General features: G+C 38.9%; 1 protein-coding gene across 3 annotated transcripts in view; it reads left to right on the forward strand.

Moving 5' to 3' along the window:
• The window catches only part of BNC2 (basonuclin 2), a 430,229-nt gene that overhangs the window by 283,320 nt on the left and 125,333 nt on the right, over positions 1-21,576 (forward strand). For all 3 annotated transcript variants that reach the window (XM_046023703.1, XM_046023704.1, XM_046023705.1), the window contains one exon: positions 16,634-16,869. In XM_046023703.1, coding sequence (XP_045879659.1) covers positions 16,634-16,869 — 236 coding nt within the window. The remainder of the gene's footprint in view (positions 1-16,633; positions 16,870-21,576) is intronic.

Consider the following 21,576-nt stretch of genomic DNA (forward strand, 5'->3'; position numbering starts at 1 on the left):
CATGTTTTCCACTATCAGTAAAAATTAAAAAACAAATCAACTTCTAACATAAGAGAAAACACCTGTTTGGCTTGGAGAAATTGGCCAGGGAGGTCTTTTCTCGGATAGGCCAGAAGCGACCATCACAGGGCACCTTATTAAAAAAAATTTTTTTAAAAAGTCATTTTTTTTCTTTATTTCATGTGAGCATTGGCAGAAACTCTGACAAGCAGTTCTTCATATTTTATTATGTTCTTGTCTGCAGAATCTCTGTCAGGCAAAAACCTTGTCAGCGGAAAACCTGTCGTAGGATCAGAGGAGACAAAAACAGGTGTCACACAGGCAGTCAAAACTGAAGGAAAAAAAAGATTAGGCTAAAGAGAGAGAGGCAGACAATTACATTAATGCCATTGCTTTTATCTTATAGATGTGTGTTATTATCTCGGGGTGCTGAGTGCGCAATTGCCTCAAAGAAAAGTAGACAGGAGACAAGGGGAAACTTGATAGTTATTAACTGAAGAGGCAGTGTGTCAAAGCTGGATGGGGTTCAAAGTTTTGCAAAGGAAAAGAACTGCAGGCAGCAAGCAACGGCTGTGTGGTTCTGCTTTCGGCTACATAAACCTAGTAGCAATCTAACATTTTCTACTTGGAAACAGATCATAGAGAGAAAAATTAATGAAAGATTTCATTTGGAGGTTTTTGGGGTAACATTTATCCTATATACATGTGACTGAATCATAATCTTTTCTCTCTTATAAAATCTTGCCACAATGTGAGGCATGGTGAGGCATGAAGACAGGCATTTGTCAGTTCAGCTGTGTTGTTTGGATATGTTTAAAACACCTATTATCAACACACTTTTAATTAAAAAAAGCTATTAAGAAGCCCTTTTACTAAGTGTGAACATCTGTACATGCAAGCTGTAAATTAGGAGATCACATATGTGTGCCTCAGTCAGAGACTAAATGAAGCTGGCAAGTGTTTTCTAGTACTGGTTTTAAATACAGTAAAAAAAATCTAAAGGAAAAGTCGCTATATTTTAAAATTTGGATTTATTTTTATGATTGTGCCTGTTGGTACTAATTAATAGAATTTTTCTTCTCATTAGAAATTAGGGTCATTATTACTATTAAGTTGGTAACCAAAATTTAAAGAGCTAATGAGCATCTCCCCTCCTCTCTTTCTTTGTTCACATCTTTTCAGGAGACTTGGCTTCTTTTCTGAAAGTTTGCACTTATTAAATATTGCACTTATTAAATATTAAACATTGGTGATGCTATAAAATAGTTTCATTTTGCCAATGGCCCAAACTCTGAAAGATGTTTAGCCTTGTTGATAACGTATATGTGTCAAACAGCCAACTAGTGACTTCAGGCTGGGTTGGCAACTTTGTTTCCCCATCTGCTCAATCATACACTGATCATGGGAGTGGAAAAACAGACAAGGATCCCTCTAGCCTTTGACATTTTCTGTTCATGCATTTAACAATTGGTTAGTTTAGACTTTTCCTAAGACTGCCTTCTTAACCACCTTTTTTTTATGAGCAAATCTTTATATAGGGCCTTTTATTCCTCTAGTCACAGATGCAAAGCAGTTTGATACTTGATATATGCATTAAGCAAATCCAGCAATCCAGAAGAAAACACACATCAGTGTCAGAAGTGTGTGTGATAGCCCAGAGTTTTAAGGGATTATGGTGGGAGGATTTAAAAAAAAAAAGATTGATTATAGATTTAGAATGAGATTTCAGGCTGACTTACTAGGAGAGGAAAGGAAAAATACTTGTGACACAAAGGTGACATTTATTTTAAAAAAAAAAAAAAGACGATGACTGAATATAATCATTCCTTTCTTTCAGGTATTTCCTACCAGATGCTGGCTTTTTGTATTACTGCTCTCTCAATTTTGAAAGATTTCTTCACTACATGTGATAGAGTTTAAAGTATATGTTCTATCAAAAATAAATATGCCTTGCATTTACAGAGTTTCCTTAGTGAAATTCTTGGTGAAACACTATTTCAAGAAAATGACATCTTAAAGCTAATAAATTAGGAGTAGGGTAATTATTTGCTTACAGAAAAGTTCATTTTTTGTTTAACAGAAGGACTTACACGGTCTGTTCAAGTAGTATATTTCAGTAGTTACTTTTAACACAAGATGTGTTTTGTAGTCTGTGTACATTTAATTGATCTGTAAATTAAATAAAGCAAGGTTTGTGTAGTCAACTTTCAGCTAGCCTCGGCAACTAGAGATTGGATAGAGCAGCAGCAGGAGGAACAATAACCCCCCAACCTTGGTTGCAGCAAGGAGAGTCAATTACCAAATCTCTTCCTAGATTTACTGTCATGTTTGCAGATTAAATTTTCTCTTTTCCCCTTAACCACCTTCTGATGGAGTTGCTGTATATGAGGAAAGACATGCCCCCAAAAGTGGTCCATGTGAGGAAGGAGGAGGAGAAGAAATAAAACTAAGGACTTGTTTAATCTACTAGCCAGGAGAGTGAGCTTCTGAATAACCAAGCATTGACAGTCTACTTTTATGTGTGTCTCAGTCAGACTTTAATGATTTCCAAAGTCTGTTGTGAAGACTTTATTATGCATAAGGCCACAGGGGGGAAATGCCAATCAGTTTGAAATATTACTGTATAGTTTCAAGTGGAGCTCCAGTTCTGCCCCGGACTAATTGTGGGTGTTTGTGTGTGCATCTCCACATACTCACAAAGCTAAATGTCAGCTAGGGATGATTAAACTCCATAGGACATAGGCCTCATTGGAACTACCTTTGTCCCCCTTTCCTCACTACAGATTAGAATCACATCCATAATGGACCATAAGAGTATTCATATACTTAGTCCCTCATGTATTAAGGGACAAGAAAAAAAAAATCAAGAATCATTCCCATAAGGTATAAGGTATAATAATGTAATCGGGGTGTATGAAGGCTCAGTAGGTTTTTGTTTTGTTTTAGTTAAAAACACTGACACACTATTTGTTCAAGAAAAAAAATAAATGCTTCACCCATTAGGGCTGACAGTTTTTATCACCAGGTTGGGGATCAACTTTTGCAGCTATGTATCATTCCTTTTCTTCTTTCCTTAAAAAAAAAAAAAATCTTGACGCAAGCCCTCTTTCTCCTTGATATTAAGTATCCTCATTAATTCAACCTTGAGAGTTACAGTTAGAAAGTTGTGACTTAAATGGAACATGAGTTATTTTGTACCGAATTTGCCCCCATTATATAGATCTTTTCCCAAAAAGTAGTGAATAAAATGTGTAGATCTAAATATTACTTCAAGTTATAAGGAATCCTTCTTTTAATAACAGTCATTGTCTGCCCTCACGATCGATATTCTGATCCACTAAAAAGTTTTTAATATGTCATCATTGCCATTTATTAATTTTTCCCCAAGTGCTATGGCTTTTATTAGGATCTGGCTTACGGTCTATGGGTAGGCTAAGCCTTTGCCTTGCGCCCTGATGCTCTCTTGCCTAGCAAGAGAGCTGAGTCTTATAATGGGAAAGGATTGATGTTATAATGATTCCAAAGGGCCCCTTTATGATGAAATTCTAAATACGCAAAATCCCATTAAAGCTGTAGAAGTTCATGGGCTAGCTACATTGAAATGACATATCATTATATCAGGTATAGTGTGCATATCATAAAGTGTGGTATAATTGGAAATTATTAGTCATATTAGAAAGAATGAAGAGCCACCAACCCTCATAAATTCAGAGTATTTGGGTATTTGGAGTACGAAAGGGAACAATAATCTGTTTATAAGTAATCAAAACTTAAAAATCTGAGCCCAGAAACTGTTCTTATAAAATCCTGTCCCTAAGAACTTTATTTCTGAACTCTTAAAGTAATCATGGAAAGAATTCCATAAACCAATCCCTCAAAGACACATGTTAAATGTTAATCTATTAGAAATTAAAATTGTGTTCTAGGACCCAGAGCTCCTAAAAGCTGACCACTTGATGCTGTTATAATTTAGAATCCTAAGGGGAATTGAGGCAAGAGACATGGAGTTCTCAAAATAATTAGCTTTCCAATTGAAGGCTCACTTGGCTTTCTCCCAAAATGAAAGAATAGGTTTCTTTAATTTTTTTTTCTTACTTGTAAAATTGCTTCAAATTAGTATTTAAAATTTTAAAAATATCCAGGGCAGGACTGGAAATTAGTGAAATAAAAGATTTCCTTTTAGGCCGTTTTCAAAGAAATTTTTAATTGTTTTCCTCTGTGAAGTAGGTGGTTTTGAGAAGTTAGCCCACTTCTTTCACTTTTTATTGAATGGCTGGCTATAAGCTTCACACTGCCTTGCCTGAACCACTATTAGATGGAGTCCACTGGACGACGTCAGGGCCTGAAACATTCAAGCATATTCCTGTGAAAACCACCTAAGTCACTTGAATCTGGCTTTTAAAGAAAGTTATGTTTAAAAAAGTTGTGGAAAACTAAGAACTATAAACTATCACTGAGAGCCAATTTTCTAGGATCAGTGAAAAGCACTTTTATACTCCTACATTAAGAAAAAAAACTATCTGAATATGTTCTTATTTCTGTGACCTTCACAGAAAATATTAGAAGTGAAGTCTGTAGAATTACAGGTTTACATTTATTTTAATTTATTTGAAGGTTTGGGAGTAATTCCTGTTATTAAAAATTGAAATAAAAAATAGTTATTCACATTTCACTTGATAGATGCAAGTTCTTTTATAACTACTGCTTACCCACCCCAGCTCATTTTATACATTTGAAAACAGAATTTTATAAAGAACATTACTTTGTTCTTTAAGTTAGCAATACTGTTCAAAGTGTATGTTACTTTGTATCACTTCACTACTGCATATTTTGCATTACATTTTATACTGATTTTACATTTACATTACATATTTACAGTAATGAACCACAAAAATTCTGGCTATTGTCCTTAATGGTGATTCTGTTTTTAACAGAAATGAGTTTTCTTCATCCAGACTTATGTGTCATTTTGGGGTCTTATCCTATCAAAGTGTTTATTAAAATTATACCCAGACTTCAATTTCTCCTTTGTCTCATAGCTAGAAAATTATCAGTTTAAGCTTCTGTTTCTGGCATTTTAAGGAAATCCAGGTAAATTATATTCCCCCCAATTACCTAATTCACAATTTAAGAAGCTCTTGTGTGAATTTTCTTTTCTTTTTCTAACTAGTATCCATATTATGCAGTTAGACCCTTTTCTCTTCCCAAATAAAATTCCACAAACTAAAAAGAGATTAATTTATATGTTGCCCCTTTTCCCCTCTAGACCTTTTATAAAAGAAAAATAACCTTTTCTTTGTAGATCTTATTGTGTGACTATTCTCTGACCCTGTCCAAAATCTGTACTATCCATACCTTTTTCTATAGCTGTGAGACCATAGCTCTAGCACATTGATTACAAATCCAGTTGATCTGTGCTATGATTGTCATAATGTCTATACATTATGTTCTAGTCTATGCACCCTGTCATCAAGCTTGTTTTCTTTAACAGTCCCGGATTTCATATTGCTACCTAGGAGTACACTGGAGGCCCCCAAATCATGCTTCAAGTGGTAGGAAAGGGAATAGATTATGCAAACTTAGTTGATTCCTGCCCAGCTAGCAGCCCCACCTCACTCCGCGAACTGCCATGATTATCTATAACCACTGTTCTCTAGGGGAGTGTAAAGATCAAAGGAGAGGGACATGGGTAAAATGGAGAGTTTGGTGGCACAGTAGAATCATATATTTAGGCTTTCAATGCAGATACACTAATGGCCTTTCCTAGTCTATGTTGACTTAACTGTGTTTATCTGTTCAACAATATGAGGACTGAACACCCTTGAGTCAATTACGTGTCAGATAGAGTTGCTGCTTGACATCAAGCTCTTGTGATAAAATAGGCACATAAGTGACCCAGTAAATGGGCAGCATATGGTTGGGATGTACATGATTGGCACGCATCATTATTGAGACAGTTTGCTCTTAGATGAGGGGACCTCTCCAGACTTCCTGGAAAGAGAAAATAGAACTTGAAGCTAGAAGGAAGATGTAGTCAAAAGGTAGATAAGAGGAAAGGCACTTAAAGAACAGCGTTGAAAAGTAAACATTTTTTAAATGTAACTCAGCGGATGGAACTCTCCTTATCTCACAGCATCATCTTGTACCATTCTGCTGCTGTCTCTCATATCCTAGAATTGGCTTTGCCTGGAAAATCCAATTAATTTGTTATCCATTTAAATTGTGTTCTCATGTCACATACCCAGCTTGTAATTTTGTGCATTAATATGTATTTTTTAATAATATTTTAAATTTATTTATTTTTTTCAGCGTAACGGTATTCATTGTTTTTTGCACAACACCCAGTGCTCCACGCAATACATGCCCTCCCTATTACCCACCACCTGGTAATATGTATTTTTTTTTTTAAGTTTGTTTTCCTCAGTAGTCTGCTAACTTCAAGAGGGCTTGAGTCCTATCTGTTTTGTTCTTCACAAAATCTCTGAAACTTAGCATAGAACCTAGAAATATTCTTTTAGTAACCAAATATGAAAGTGCTTAGAATGTTTGAAAAGGTAGTGTACAGCTCACTTTGTGTCATGTTATGACGATGGATAGTAAATTGATCTGGCCAAGGTCTCCTGACCCAGGTTAAGGACTCCAGGTAAAGGGGGAGGGAGGGTTTTGCTGGGGTCACTATTGGAAACTTTTGGCCAGAGAAGAGACCTATTCTAAGCAGTATTTTGAGAAGACTGACTTGTGGGTTGTATTTAGGTTGTATTGGGTCAGAAAGAGCAGAGATAGATCAGACCACCAGGAGTCACTTGCAATAATGGAGTTGTGAGTGCCTTAAAAGCCTGTACTAAAGTGATAGAAGTTAGGGCAGAGAGGAGGGATTGATCCAGGAGAAACTGCAGTGGAAAAATGTATGGGTACTAAGTAGCCTGAGATAATTTGAATGTTTTCTCTGTATATAATGTTTAGTGAGAAGAACAGCAGCCAACAAGATAAGAATTTGTATCCATAGTGTAGACCTCCTCAACTATATAAAATTATGGACTGAAAAAAGTAGATGCAACTGTGTCAATGTATGGATATTAGCAATCTTTGGGTGGTGGGATTATAGATGATTATTTTGTTATTGTTTTCTCGAATTTATGTCATTTTTTCAAGAGAACCTGTGACATATTCATCAGAAGATAACAAAAGGTTTGTTTCAGTTTAGTTTCCTTTCTCAGCTCTAAGTTTCCTTTCTCAGCTCTAAGAGTCAAGTACATGTTTGGAGTTGAGAGCATGGCTCTTGGGTAGGTTGGGAATCACCTGCGTAATATAGGAGTAGTTGGATTCCTAGAGGCAGCTCATCCCAGGCGGACAGCTGGAGAGGTATCATCTCTGAAATCTTCATGATTCCCCTGCAGCTCAGTTGATTTCCTCTTCAAAGCCCCAGACTAGAAAATCTTAACCTGCCCATGTTTACTCTAAGCATCTATTTTCTTCCCCACTCTTTTTAGGTTGGTCTTCATTCTGTGTTTTTCTTTCCTCACTCCTTGAATTAAGTAAGTGGTCCTCAACCTATTGGCTGCCACTAACAAGAATTTTGAAAATGAAAGAGCCATCCTGACATTTTCATATACTAAGTAACTTGCCAGGGTCATGCAGCAAGTAAATGACAGAGCTGAGATTTGAACCCTTGGAGTCTGGCCCTAGAAACTGTCTCTTATGTGGAAGATAACAATCTTTTTATCATGCTTAGTGAAATAAGTCAATCGGAGAAAGACAACTATCATATGATCTCCCTGATATGAGGACATGGAGAAGCAACATGGGGGGGTAGGGGGATAGGAGAAGAATAAATGAAACAAGATGGGATTGGGAGGGAGACAAACCATAAATGACTCTTAATCTCACAAAACAAACTGGGGGTTGCTGGGGGGAGGTGGGATTGGGAGAGGGGGAGCGGGCTATGGACATTGGGGAGGGGAGGCGAACCATAAGAGACTATGGACTCTGAAAAACAACCTGAGGGTTTTGAAGGGTCAGGGGTGGGAGGTTGGGGGAACAGGTGGTGGGTGATGGGGAGGGCACGTTTTGCATGGAGCACTGGGTGTTGTGCAAAAAGAATGAATACTGTTACGCTGAAAAAATTAATAAAAAGGGAAAAAAAATAACATTGGGAACTTTAAATCATTGTTTTAAGTCGTTATTGTATCTCCTTAACTCTTATTTCCAGTTCACTGACCCCAAATGACATTACTATAAAAGTAGTCAGTCACGTTCACTGGAAAGTCTTATATCATTCAACTTACACGTGTCTGCAATGAAAATTAAGAAAATAATACATTATAAATAAAAACTTATTTTTTATTTAAATTTATTGTTTAACTTCATTAGGGTGGTAAGATCCAAAGCAATAGAAATATTACAAATTTTTATAACTTATTAAACACAGTGGATTTTTGTTAGAAATATACCTGTTGATATTAAAATATTAAATATTAAATATTAATATTAATATTAAAATAGTAAAATATTAAAATTTTAATATTAACAGGTATATTATGGGGCTATAATTTTTTTCTTCCCAGACAAGTTCATATATCAGTAAATGAATAGTATTCATTGTAAGAAATAGAAAAGTTACCCTACCATTTCTCATTTTTGCAGATGTAACTGTGGAGATACCTATTCACATGAATAGGTGGGACAAGGAACTTTATCCCATCGTCATTCACTTCTTAGAAATCATATCACATTTTATGCCAAAAACTACACAATGATCAGTTAGTTTTGTTAAAAGGGAAAAAAGTGAAAATCACCCACCTTATTACCCAGATGTTGTTTTTGTCATTCACCTTCTCAATGTCTTGAAAAAGTCATTAACAAGATGTATTAAATGTCTACTTATAAATTTAGCTGTTAGTCTTTCATTTAGAGGCATATTGTTTATTCTAGTAAACACAGTAAAGGTTGAGAAAATAAAGATACTGTATTAGTTATTTATAATTTCTGCAATATGCCTTTTTTTTTTTTTTTTTGGAAAGGTGATACTTTTATCATTGCAAATTCAGCTATCTTGATTGATGAAAATTTCCAGCAGTGGTCATGCTCAAATTATGCTTCCACATTTAATTTTCATTGCAAGAAATTGAACTCACATTTTGATTCAAATAAATGTATTAATATGCATTTTGAGAAAAATTATTAAAAAATCAATATGTTATGGACTGCATTTCATAGGGTAGATTACCAAAACAGTCTAGAATAAAATGTGGAGCTAATAAAATTACTCTGTTTACAACAGAAATGCTATTTCTTATTACTTAATTAGTAATGATATAGTATAATGTAAACCTAATATTTTTTTGAAGAGTGTGTTAGAAGTCCTAGGAAAAAAGGTCATGATCTTAGTCATGTGGCTCCATATGTGTATCACACTATAGTGTTGGACTTCAGGAACACATTAGGTAAGAGTTGTACATTATAAAAACATTTGTTAATTTTGATAGATCTCATGGTTAAAAGTGGTTTTATGTATTTAATGAAATCAGTTATGTACTGCTAAAAATTAGGTGCCTTGGCTTTAGATCATAATTTATGTTAATTTTACTTTTACTAACAGGATGTGGAAAATATTTAAAATTTTATAAGAAATAAGCTGAGGGGCACCTGGGTGTCTCAGTCAGTTAAGTGTCTGACTCTTGATTTTGGCTCAAGTCATGACTGCAGGGTCATGAGATCAAGCCCCACGTCAGGCTCCATGCTCAGTGTGGAACCTGCTTAAGACTCCCTCTCCCCTTCTCTCTGCCCCTCCCTCCTTAGCCCCTCCCGACTTCCTCTCAAATAAAAAAGAAAGACAAAAACGATGATTAATCAGGGGCACCTGGGTGGCTCAGTGCATTAAAGCCTCTGCCTTCAGCTCAGGTCATGATCCCAGGGTCCTGGGATCGAGCCCTGCATCAGGCTCTCTGCTGGGTGGGGAGCCTGCCCACCCCCCACCTGCCTCTCTGCCTACTTGTGATCTCTGTCAAATAAATAAATAAAATCTTCAAAGAAAATAATGATTAATCATAGCTGAAATAAATATTTGGTATTTGATTAAGTAGGTTGTCTGAAATATCATGTAAAATTTCTATTCACATTTTATCTAGTATGTCTTACAAAGTTTATAGGTCCAGGAAAATAGTCAGACTGAATTTAAAAGAATAGACATGTCATAGGCTCAGGGGTTTTTCTTCCCAGGTAATGATCCCAACTGCTAGGGTTGAGTGTCAGGATTAATTGAAAAGAATGGCTTGCCTTTGAATGTTTTGGGAGGCAAAAGCCATTTTCAGTATTGGACACTTGTGCTTTGCTCTCACAAGGATACATTCTATAGAGTGATTCATTGTTAAAATAGATAGGAATGCTAGAGGTGAATGCATTACTCTTGTCCCATTTTATGTTCTGTCTGAATTCTGAACATTCCAACACAGACCCAAGTATCAGGTTCTAGCTGCTCCTTACCCATATAGGTATAGTCAGGAAATAAACCTTCCCAGGTTCTTTTTTTTTTTTTTTTTTTAAAGATTTTATTTACTTATTTGACAGACAGACCAGACAGAGATCACAAGTAGGCAGAGAGGCAGGCAGAGAGAGAGAGAGAAGCAGGCTCCCCACTGAGCAGAGAGCCGGATGTGGGGCTCGATCCCAGGACCCTGAGATCATGACCTGAGCCGAAGGCAGAGGCCCAACCCACTGAGCCACCCAGGCGCCCCACCTTCCCAGGTTCTTGATGCTGTTATTAATAATTAAAGGAGGCTTCTACAAAGCCTCATTTATTTTGGCACCCAGGAGAGTTTTCCACCCTTGGCCATTGCACTGTATAAGTTAAGTCCGACTACACCATTATTTTGTAAAGAAGGAAGGGTATAATTTTCAGAGGAGAAATGGGGGTTGTGGCTTTGTGGCTGAAGTTTATTCAGTGGCTTTTACTGCTGAACACGTTCCATGTCCCTCAAGTTGACAGCCATTGTTTTAATTCAACTTGTGGACCCTCATCAAAGTTTTATATTTAGAATCATAAGACATTTTTATCTTATAAAATGTTTAATGTTTTCTATATCCTATTAACAGGAAATAAAATTATATCATAAGCTTTCCACGGCTTTTGGCCTTTTGTATTAAGGCTCCTTACACTTTGCCGTTTTGACTCTTTTGTACTTATCTCTAACTATTTGGCCTCAAGTATTAGACATTCTGTGGATATTCGTTCTCTTCCATGTATCCCATTAGTTCAGTGGTTCTCAAAGTGTGGTCCCTGGCCAGCAGCATCAGCATTTTGTGGAGACTTATTGAAATGCAAACCCTTGGGGCACCTGGGTGACTCAGTGGGTTAAGCCACTGCCTTCGGCTCAGGTCATGATCTCAGGGTCCTGGGATCGAGTCCCACATCAGGTTCTCCACTCAGCGGGGAGCCTGCTTCCCCCTCTCTCTCTGCCTGCCTTCTGTCTACTTGTGATATTTCTCTCTCTCTCTCTCTGTCAAATAAATAAATAAAACCTTTAAAAAAAAATGCAAACCCTTGGTCCCCACCACAGCCCCAGCCAGAAACTCTGGGGACAGTGGCCCAGCAATCTGTGTCTAATAAGCCCTGCAGGTGATTCTGATGCATGTAATGTTTGAGAGCGCCGGCCTTCGTTCCATCTACCTAGACTGCACTCCTCCTTTCTCACTTGCTGAATAAGACTGTGCCCTCCTGGCAGTTACCATACAGTACTTTATCAAATCTCTTCTATAGCATTTATACTGGTTGCGTCTGTCTCCTTTTGAAGGTGGAGGCCACAACATAAATTACTTTAGCTTCTGCGTGTAGTTCCTACGTTGCTGTTGAGTTAATAGTGAGGGTGAATAAATGAATGTATGCATGAATGAAGGGGAAGAGCGTTACGGGAGGAGTGGTGATCAGTAAGGTCAGCTGCTGTGAAGAGGTCATGGAGAACAATGAAGGGAAAAGCTATTGGATTTCATAGTAAGGCAGGTGTTGGTGACCTTTGAAATGCTTGCTTCAGCAGAGGGATGGCAAGAAGCCCAGATTGCTGGGAGTGAGGGGCTTCCAACATGATGAAGTCTTGCAAGTTTCCAGACTTACTGTTTATCTGAACATGTGGTGGAAACAGAATTTTCTTGGGAGAAATAACTAAGTGACCTTAGGCCAGTTACTTTACTTCATTGAGCCTGTGATCTCTGAACACACAATAAGAGTGACACTGTGTGTTTTTAATTTTTTTTGAAGGATTAAAGGAGATCATTGTAACCCCCTAGAATGATGCCTGACTTTTAGTTAGTACTTAAATGGTCAATTTATTTATCCGCCCCCCAACACACCATTATTTTTTATCTAATAATGTTGATGGTATCCATTATCCTTCGTAAAGTTGTATAAGATAGGAATTTGTTAAGGACATCCTATTTCTAGTCATTGGATAAATTGTGAGTATCATTGGGCCTGGGACTAATATACCTTTAGTTGAACCACTGATAGCTGCTTTGAAATTACATTGAATTGAGCTGGAAAAGTATCCCCAAAAGTGATTGTCTTAGTTAAGCCTCCTTTAGGTACAAATTATGGAATCCTGCTTCAGGCAGACATAAAAAGGGAGAGTGAGGAGAGATTTCTTTGGCTCATGTAACTGAAAATTCCGGCCTTAACATTGCCATATCTGTGTCTTCTGGATCAAACCATTATTATCAGTACTTGGTCTTTCTAAGACGGTCTTGCAGCCTGATGGTCTTCCATGTGATTCTCATTCTCAAGCATATAGATTGGCTGCAAATTTCCAGGAAAGAGAAGACTTCCCAGTAGTTCTAACTAAAATCCTAGAGTTAGCCTCTCCGTTTAGACTTAGGTCACTTGCCCATTCTTGAACCAGGTGCTGTGCCTGGGGCCGAGATACCCTGGTTTCCAGGCCTGACTCAAGGAACACAACATTCTGGTCTGCGAAATAATTGATACTGCGTGTAGGGGAAGAGTGACTCCCTAAAGGGAAATCAAGTTTCTGGTACCAGATTGAAGGGGAATAGACATAAATCAGGCAAAGCAGTTGACATCATTTTATTGTATAGAAAAGTGCTTTTTTTTTTTTACACTGTGCTTCCAGCAACTCTAGGAGTCCTAGCTTAAACAAGTTGAATGGAAGAAGAGAATGACAAATTATTAGAAGTTCTCTAATCCACACGCACTCCAGCTTCTCCAAGAATAGTTTTACTTTTATATGTTTTTATACCCAGTTTTTCTTAAGAGTTCATTTGAAAATGAAATTTGGGGAATACCCTTGGTATAGAGCAATTTAAGGTGCTTAGACCCATAAGGTATAAAGGTAGGTGACCCTCTTTTCTCACTCCATTCGGCTGAACAAGTTCTTGCCCTACATTTTATTCACCCCATTGGCCCAACTCATATTCCTAACCCCACTAAGACTCAGACTTCCGTCCTCCACAGTCAGATATAGGAAGATCATTACATGAGGCAGACTCAGTTCACCATTATTAGGATAACTTAAAAAATTGCCACTTACCCTTTACCCACCTAGGCAGCATCCCCCAAAGTTGTCGGCAGCTTGGTGACTTAGTATGATCCAGCAGTCGTAAGGCAGAGAATTTTGATACATTCAAGAAATTTGACAGATCATAATCTTTGATGATGTGTACATGTTGAAATTTGTAGTTGACACCTGCAAACTGGGCAGTTTAATTTTTCATTCCTTTGTCTGAGACTCATCTCCTAGATAATTGCTGCTTAAATCACACTCAGGGGGGCGCCTGGGTGGCTCAGTGGGTTAAGGCCTCTGCCTTCGGCTCGGGTCATGATCCCGGGGTTCTGGGATCGAGCCCCGCGTCGGGCTCTCTGCTCTGCGGACAGCCTGCTTCCTCCTCTCTCTCTCTGCCTGCCTCTCTGCCTACTTGTGATCTCTGTCTGTCAAGTAAATAAATAAAATCTTTAAAAAAAAAAAAAAAAAAAAAAAAAAAAATCACACTCAGGTTTTTTCCCTTATCTACTGTTGACTTTCTTTAAATATCTGGGCTACCCTTTCATCCTCCATATCAGTATAAATGTGGCCAGGTGCCTATTTATGTAAAAAAGTTTTATTGGCATGCCGACACCCCCATTAGTTTAAGTCTTATCTGCTCTCCCTCTGTAACAGCAGAAGTGAGTACCTGTGAAACAAAACGTTTGATCCACAGACCGAAAATATTTACTGTCTGGCATTTTACAGAAAAAGTTGTTGATCCCTGCCATGTATTTATGTGGCTATAACATCATTTTTCCTTTTTGACATGGCATATCTATGAAGAAAAATCAGGTATATTCTTACTCTGTTGTTCTCAAAAGCATATCTAGGGAAATGTTTTTGCTTTACCTTCCCACTTGTGCTCTTTCAGTTGTCTGAACAACTTCTCTTTGTTTCTGGAGCCTAAACACTTTAGTCCTCTTTGCCTCCTTAAACTGCCAGCCCTTTTTTGAAGAGCAGGAGGGAGAGGGTGACAGCTTTCCACCCAGCCCTCGAACACATAGGTACACACACCTGTGTGGACTTGATGCATGGCTGTAGGCACCAAACGTGGGAACAGAAATTGAGACTTGGTGTCATCTTTTTCCCCCTCTTTTGTACCCTCTTCATTTCCTGTTTGTCGTGCTAGCAGTGTAATTGGTGAAGAAGTGTTTGATGCAGACCTGGAGGGGTGGAGGAAGGGAAATGGGAGAGGAGCAGATTCCTCCGACCTGGTCACTGGATTCTGTAAGCAGAGCAGCTTACCCATCAGAAGGCTGAGTAGTAAGGCTCTACTTGAAGAAGAACAGGGATAATAATACCCCATTCCTACATTTTTGCAGTCTAAATGCCCTATGGAATGAGAGAAGACTTCAATCCCTAGGCTTGTGAATCCCTTATCTTTCCCAAACGTTAAATTAATTTTTAAAGCTATTTATTCAAAGTTGACTTAACCACTAGAATAGGAAAGATCAGACAAATCAGCTGCAAGAAATGAAGTATGAGGAAACCCGAACTCTTTGACAAAGTATTCCTGGGAGTAAATGTGTTGAATGAAGCCAGCGGGTAAATGATAAGGGCCTTTACACTGTGGATGTAAGAAAGCAATTTATCAAGAGTACATGAACTCTCTGGTGACCATAAGTCAGGAGGAAACGAGAGTGGAGGAGGAACCCTGAAAAAATACATTTGAAATACTAAAAAAAAAAGTGTGTGTGTGCAGGTACTTTTAAATACCTGCATTAATATGCGGAAATATGGGCATCTTCAAACAGGAGTTGCTCAGATTGCGCAGGTACAGGAGTCTATTCTGTGAGGGGCGCAGTGCTGGGAAGAGAGGTTGAGAAAGCCAGGCAGTGCCTTTAGAACGTGCAAAAACCTTGGGCGTTCTCAGGTGTAGTTGCGATTTAAGCCTGGTTGTTGTCTGATATCCATTTGCCTGACTTAAGAGATTAGATGACCATCTTTCAGGCTCACATGTTTATCTTTTTTATTCTCTAGAAGGTCATCTGTGTATAATTCTGACAGTTGATCTAAGGCTTTTGTGCTCTCTTAACAAGTTCAAAGCACCTCTCACTCATTATCCCATTAATCTTTGCAGCATCTCTTTGAGCCTTGTGGATGAGACAATGTTATCTTAATTGTTCACTGTAGAGAAACTGAGGAAAAATGTAATTACATTATCTGCAGCAGGGTTCCCAGGAGCTCAGATAAGGATGGGGACTAGAATGTATGACCTTATCTTGGCTTTTAGATCTAGATGTAACTTCTTAGACTTAAGAAAAAGACCTGAGGTGTTTACTGGGAGGATGGTCATCCTCAGTTTTCTGTACTGAGGTAACACCCCTGAAATACACAGAAATTCTTCCACTTTGAGGTTTGTCATTTTTTTGCCTATTTTCATCTGATACTAAACCCTTGTCAGAGCTGCTTATAAAAAGTGACCAAGTTACACCTGTGAATTCCTTTTTCTTGAGCAGGCCAGTGAACATTAAACTGTCTAACAGGTAAATAACAAGAGGGAGAGTTGGAAGAACTACCTCTTGGGATATCCCTGCTTGCTAATTTCACTTGAGTTACATTACAAGCCCTTATCCCCTCACGTGGGGTTTTTTAACCCTGTAGTCTATAAAGCATGCTCCTCTTCCTCTTTAAACCATTCAAGTATGATAAGGGGTGAGTCTTATTCAGAAAAGTGATATTGGTTCAGCCTGTGCTTATGGCAGGAGGCGGGAATTGTTTGTCCCTCTGTTTTTGTTGGGGGGCGTGGAGGACACCATGGCAATTTGGGCTGAGCTGTAGTTCAGTTGGCAAATTAAATTAGTCAGGTTTTCACGCATTGAGAAGCATCCTCGGGGGCTTTCTGAAAGTCGGATTTGTTTTGTATTTGCTGTTGTCTGTAATTTATAGACATACCAAATCAAAGGAAAAAGGCAAAAGCAGGGAGGAGGTGGGACGAGAACTGTTTTCATTGCAAAATCTCATTTAAACATCTGTAGGCATGGTCCATCTGTGGAAATGGAACCCTGATGACATCCAGTGACTTGTTTCTACTTTCTTTGTCTCTGCCCTTTCCCTCCATGTCTGTATTCCTGCCCACCTCTGGAACTCTGGTGGGACCACCACAGCCTTGGATAAGCTCAGCACGCAGCACCTGTACCACCCCACCCAGGTGGAGATCGTGCAGTCCAACGTGGTGTTCGACATCAGCAGCCTGATGCTCTACGGGACGCAGGCGGTGCCCGTGCGGCTAAAGATCCTGCTGGACCGTCTCTTCAGTGTCCTGAAGCAGGAGGAGGTGCTGCACATACTGCATGGCCTGGGCTGGACGCTGCGGGACTACGTCCGGGGGTACATCCTTCAGGTAGGGGGAGGACGGCGCTGCTGGTGTCCCGCCAGCTCTGGGACGGGTTGAGGGAGAAGCCTCACCAACCTGGTCTCTTTCCTGCCCCTCACAGGCCTGGGTGTGCACACGCTCTTCTGATTAAGGTGGTCCCTTCGGCAGGCTTGTCAGAGAGCTGGAAAGAAGGAACTGTGTCCCAGCAGGCTGGCACTGGGCCTCAGGGGTGGATGGTAGAAAGGAACAAGTGGCCTGTTGCCTAGCATTGCTGTTTGCATCTTTTTAAACTCAGCTCTCTCTCTCCCTACAACGTGGGCCTCCTGCTTCTCCAGCAAGTCTGATTGTAGCCCCACTGAAGGGAAGGGCTCTTGGAGGTGGGTGACGTGTTTGTGAAAATCTGAGATTACATTTCTTCTGGGTTTAGTAGGGCTTTTGCTTGCACCGTATTTGTAGGTTTAGTGGGTTTTTTTTTTTTTTTTTGGTTTTGTTTTGTTTTGTTTTGTTTTGGTTGTCTCTGTGCCCTAATTATTGCATCTTCATCTGAATTAAAGGAACCGTAACCTCTGTACACTCTCTGCTTTTGTAACCAGTAAACCTCCACATTCCAAAATACAGACATGGTTGTAGAATTGGCTTTCACAACACCTGTTCGTCCAACCTGAGCCTCTTCTTTGTTATCAATGGTGCTTGCGACCTGGTAAGGGTCTTAAGACTTCTCCTTGAGGCCAGCAACCTCCACTTCCCACCCCCACCCCAACCTCCCTGCATTTCTCGTCATTTTTTGCAGTATGTCATGAGTCGCTTTGCATTGTGTACTTTGCCTCTGAAATGTTTTTATGGCCATCTGTCTTCCTACGACCCTTGAAGGGTAAATGTTGAAAACAGCATGTTGGGAGACCCCAGGATCCAAAAAGACTACACTGGACGATGAAGAAGTACTCCCTCCTGCCAAAGGAGATCACAGTTGGAGAAGGTAGAATCTGAAGTGATTTTTAAAATTTCTTGTGGGAATAATACCAGGAGAATTGACCCCCTTTAAAAAAAAACACAAAACAAAACAAACAAACAAACAAAAAAAAACAACAAACCTGCTTTTGGCTCTGCCGGCCTTGTTTATTCCCCGAATCACCGTGTGTTGTGTGCAAAGTTTTGGCTGCCAGCTTGGTATGTGATGAGTGGAGGGCCTCACATCTCCCCCTTGCTTTAACCTGGCATAAAAACACACACATTCCTGTCATTCTCCTATGTGGTACCTCCAGGTGTTAGCCAGGGCAGGAGAGCAGAGAGGTGTGATGACAGGAAGGAGAGAGAGACAGACGGTGGAAGAACCCGTCTGCTCCTGTGACTGCTTTGGTCGGCGTTGAATCATTGCTTAGTTTAGTGAGGTGTCAGCTTGGAAGGCACAGAGAATTTGGCCCTCAGAAGACAAGATGATGATGATAATAGGAATAATTATATATTACGTTTTTAGTTTATAGAAGACTTTCACAAGCATTATCTCATTTGCCTCAGGATGGGGGCATTTCAGTGGGGTGAGTGGAAAGTTAAGTCCTGGGTGGTCAGGGGACCTGAGGGGGCATGAGGTCCAGAAGGAAGAGGCCAGGAAAAATAAAGCACGGTACCTGCTCATACTGGCCTGGAATAGATATGGTGCCACATCTTTCTATATCCGTTTCCACAGAGTCATTGTTAATATCCATTTGGGATAGCTCTTACTCTACAGAAGGGAATAAAGCTCTTGCACGTATTTGAACAGAACCGTTAGCGTGAACAGTCACTGTTAGTGATGAAGCACTCTTTATTCAAAACCTGTGATAGTACACCCCAGTCTAGTACTACCTTTACTCCCTCCACTCTGGTGCTTAGTTCTGTCATCAGTGCTGTGTTTCAGTTCTGTGTGTATGTTTTTGCCTGAGCTGTCTGGAGCAGACGCATGGTATCTTCCTGTCCAAACAGATATGTGCATGACTGATTAGTTACCCTCTTAACCACCCAGTTCACTGTAGCATTTTGATGGCAATAAGTCTGTAACCTGCTGGTTGTTCTCTGACATGGTCCTGATGTTTTGCCCTGACCAGTACCTGTTCTTTGTTTTACTTGAAATTATTATTTAAATGATAACTTTTCTCTGTTTCAGCCTATCTCTAAGGCGTGCGTAGAAAATGTACTTTGAAATGTACTCCATATTTCTTTTTGTGTTAGGGCCCAGGCTTTAACAATACAAAATCGCAAGAGAAATTAAATGTAAGAGGAAAATTCAGCAAAACCATGAACTGAAATTTATAAAGTCTCTTATTTTAGGGTGAAATACTGCATATGAAAAATTCTGTCATTTATTGTGATACTTAAGTTATAATTAATTTTTATTAACTTAATATAGATTTTGACAAAGCCTTAATATAATCTGCTTCTCCATTCAGGGCCTAGAATTGACATTTGGAGAAAATCATAGATGATTTTTACATTAGAAGAATACTAGGTTTAGTTTCTGTCTTGTTTTATTGATAGGATTGATGTAAAATAGATTTTATTTAAATGATTCTTTTGGTTCCTTAGCATTTATCATCTATTTCTTCCTTGTGAAAATGGTTTTTGGTTTAGGGAAAAAGCAAGAGGTTGAAGGACAGAGAGCAGTGTAGTGAGAAAATGCTCAGTTTGTTAAAAAACAAAACAAAACAAGACTCAAAAAACAAGAGCTAGTCCATAGAAATAAACCCTTTTCCTCTAAAGCAATGTGATTTGGTTATTGGCCAGTATTTTAAAAATTATATGTAGTAATGATAAGGTATACACAAATGACTTTGAATATAATTATATGTAACATTTTCATGCAAGGAAGATGTAAACAGTGTGTCCAAAGGTTGTGGAACCCTGTAATGCACTGTTAGCGTACAAGTCATTCTATCTGGCTAAAACTCAATTGTCTTGTAGCCCTCAAGGCATCAATTTTAGCATTATTGCTCTCAACAACAGTATATTGAATATTATGTCAGTTAAAGGAGAATAATTATCAAGGCAAGTTAGGGTGGCTGTTAGTCTTACCACATATTGACTTGGTTAGCAGTTGGCTATAGATTGTGTTACTGGGCAAATGAAGATGTACGGTAAGTTGAACTGGTGAAGCCAGGGTATTAATTTAACTCTCTCTGGGCCTAAACCTCCATCCCTTATGTATACACAGCTACTGCTGGTTTCAGAGATAGTTTTGAATGTGGAAGAATAGCAGGTGTCTGATCTGATTTTGAATTTTTAGATGTAGGGGAAAAGAGGAGCATGTCTGAGGAGGTTATTAAAAGGAAAGAAAGAGGTGATAGTGATGGCCCAGATTCATTTAAAAGATTAGCAATATCTTTTAAGAATCCTTTGCTGTTTTGATAAAAATGGCTTTTTCACTTCTGTAATTATCCGTGTAATCCGTAAGTGAGCCAGCTAGGTGTAAAACGTATAGCAGAACTGGGACCACACTGATTTAAGAATCCAGGTAACATCTTAAAGGTAGAAAACCCAGCATTCTCCTGTGTGGCAATTAGAGTGCTCATTCATAAAGTACAGAAAAAGTGAGGTAAGTTTTAGGTATTTTCCCACGAAACAGCAGAAAAAGGAAATATGCAGTTAGATGCTAAAATCTAAAGGAACATAAAATGTTTTCCTGCTGCCAAAGAGTAATTCTTTTTTCAAGTTTATATTGCATGGTACATTTATTGACAATAAATAAAAGCAATGTTGTGTCCTTTCCCCATTTTCCCTGCCTTTGACTTAGGGTATAAGAGGATAGGTGATTATCATTGTTGAATTTAATCATTTAAAAATCAGGTTTTCACACAGTCATTTTTCAGTTTGAATGTGTATCTGACTTGCCAGGGCCCATATACTGGTCCATCTATGGAAATCTCGTGCTTTGCAAATGAGTTCTGCCAGAATTCAGAGAACCATATCAGACACTCCGAATAATTACCTAAGGTGTCAGCAGCCTTTGAGAGGGCGGGTGGGGGTGCATATTTCAAACTACCTGTGTCTTGAAACAATCAGAACTAATAGAACTGTCAACACTTTAAGAGATTATTTCCCAGAGTATTCTGGGGGCACTAGTCTTCCTGAGGTCTGACTTCAGATTTGGGAGGAACTACACTCAGGATCCTTCTGATGGAGCATCAAGGTACACATCAGCATAAAGGCTCTGAGAAGTTCTGGAATAAGTGGTTTGTGAGAGTAGGTAAACGACTCCACGAACCCTTTCCATTTCATAGCCTTTTCCCGTCAAGCTTCTCAGAACTCTTCCTCAACTTGGGGCATTCTCATATATGGGTTCTTCTGCCTGGACACCCCTACTCCTCTCTTCAGGTTGGCAGTTTCTTATTCTTTAGGTGTCAGCTGAAGTCCCACTCTTTTGCAGAGATCTTTTCTGTCCAGGTTAACCAGTGTAAGTGTTTTCTTGTGTGGCTCTACCTCAAGACTGTTTCCCTCAAGTTCCAATCCAATTTAAAATCAATCAATTAAGTCAACTGTTAAAATGGTTTTCTTCTTGGCTTCCTCACTAGGGAATGCCACAAAGGGAAGGCACTCAATAAATATTTATTAAATGAATGTGTAAAGAAACCTGCTTCACTTGGTATAGCTTGATGTTTCACCATGAAACTCATGGAATATGCAGTAACCGGTTGGTCCAACGGCTTGTAGGCTTTCCTCAGGCTTCGTAGGTACTGTAAGGACACATGGGCTCCTGAGGGCAAT

This window comes from Meles meles, chromosome 11 (genome assembly GCF_922984935.1).
Source record: "Meles meles chromosome 11, mMelMel3.1 paternal haplotype, whole genome shotgun sequence".
Classification (NCBI taxonomy): Eukaryota; Metazoa; Chordata; class Mammalia; order Carnivora; family Mustelidae; genus Meles; species Meles meles.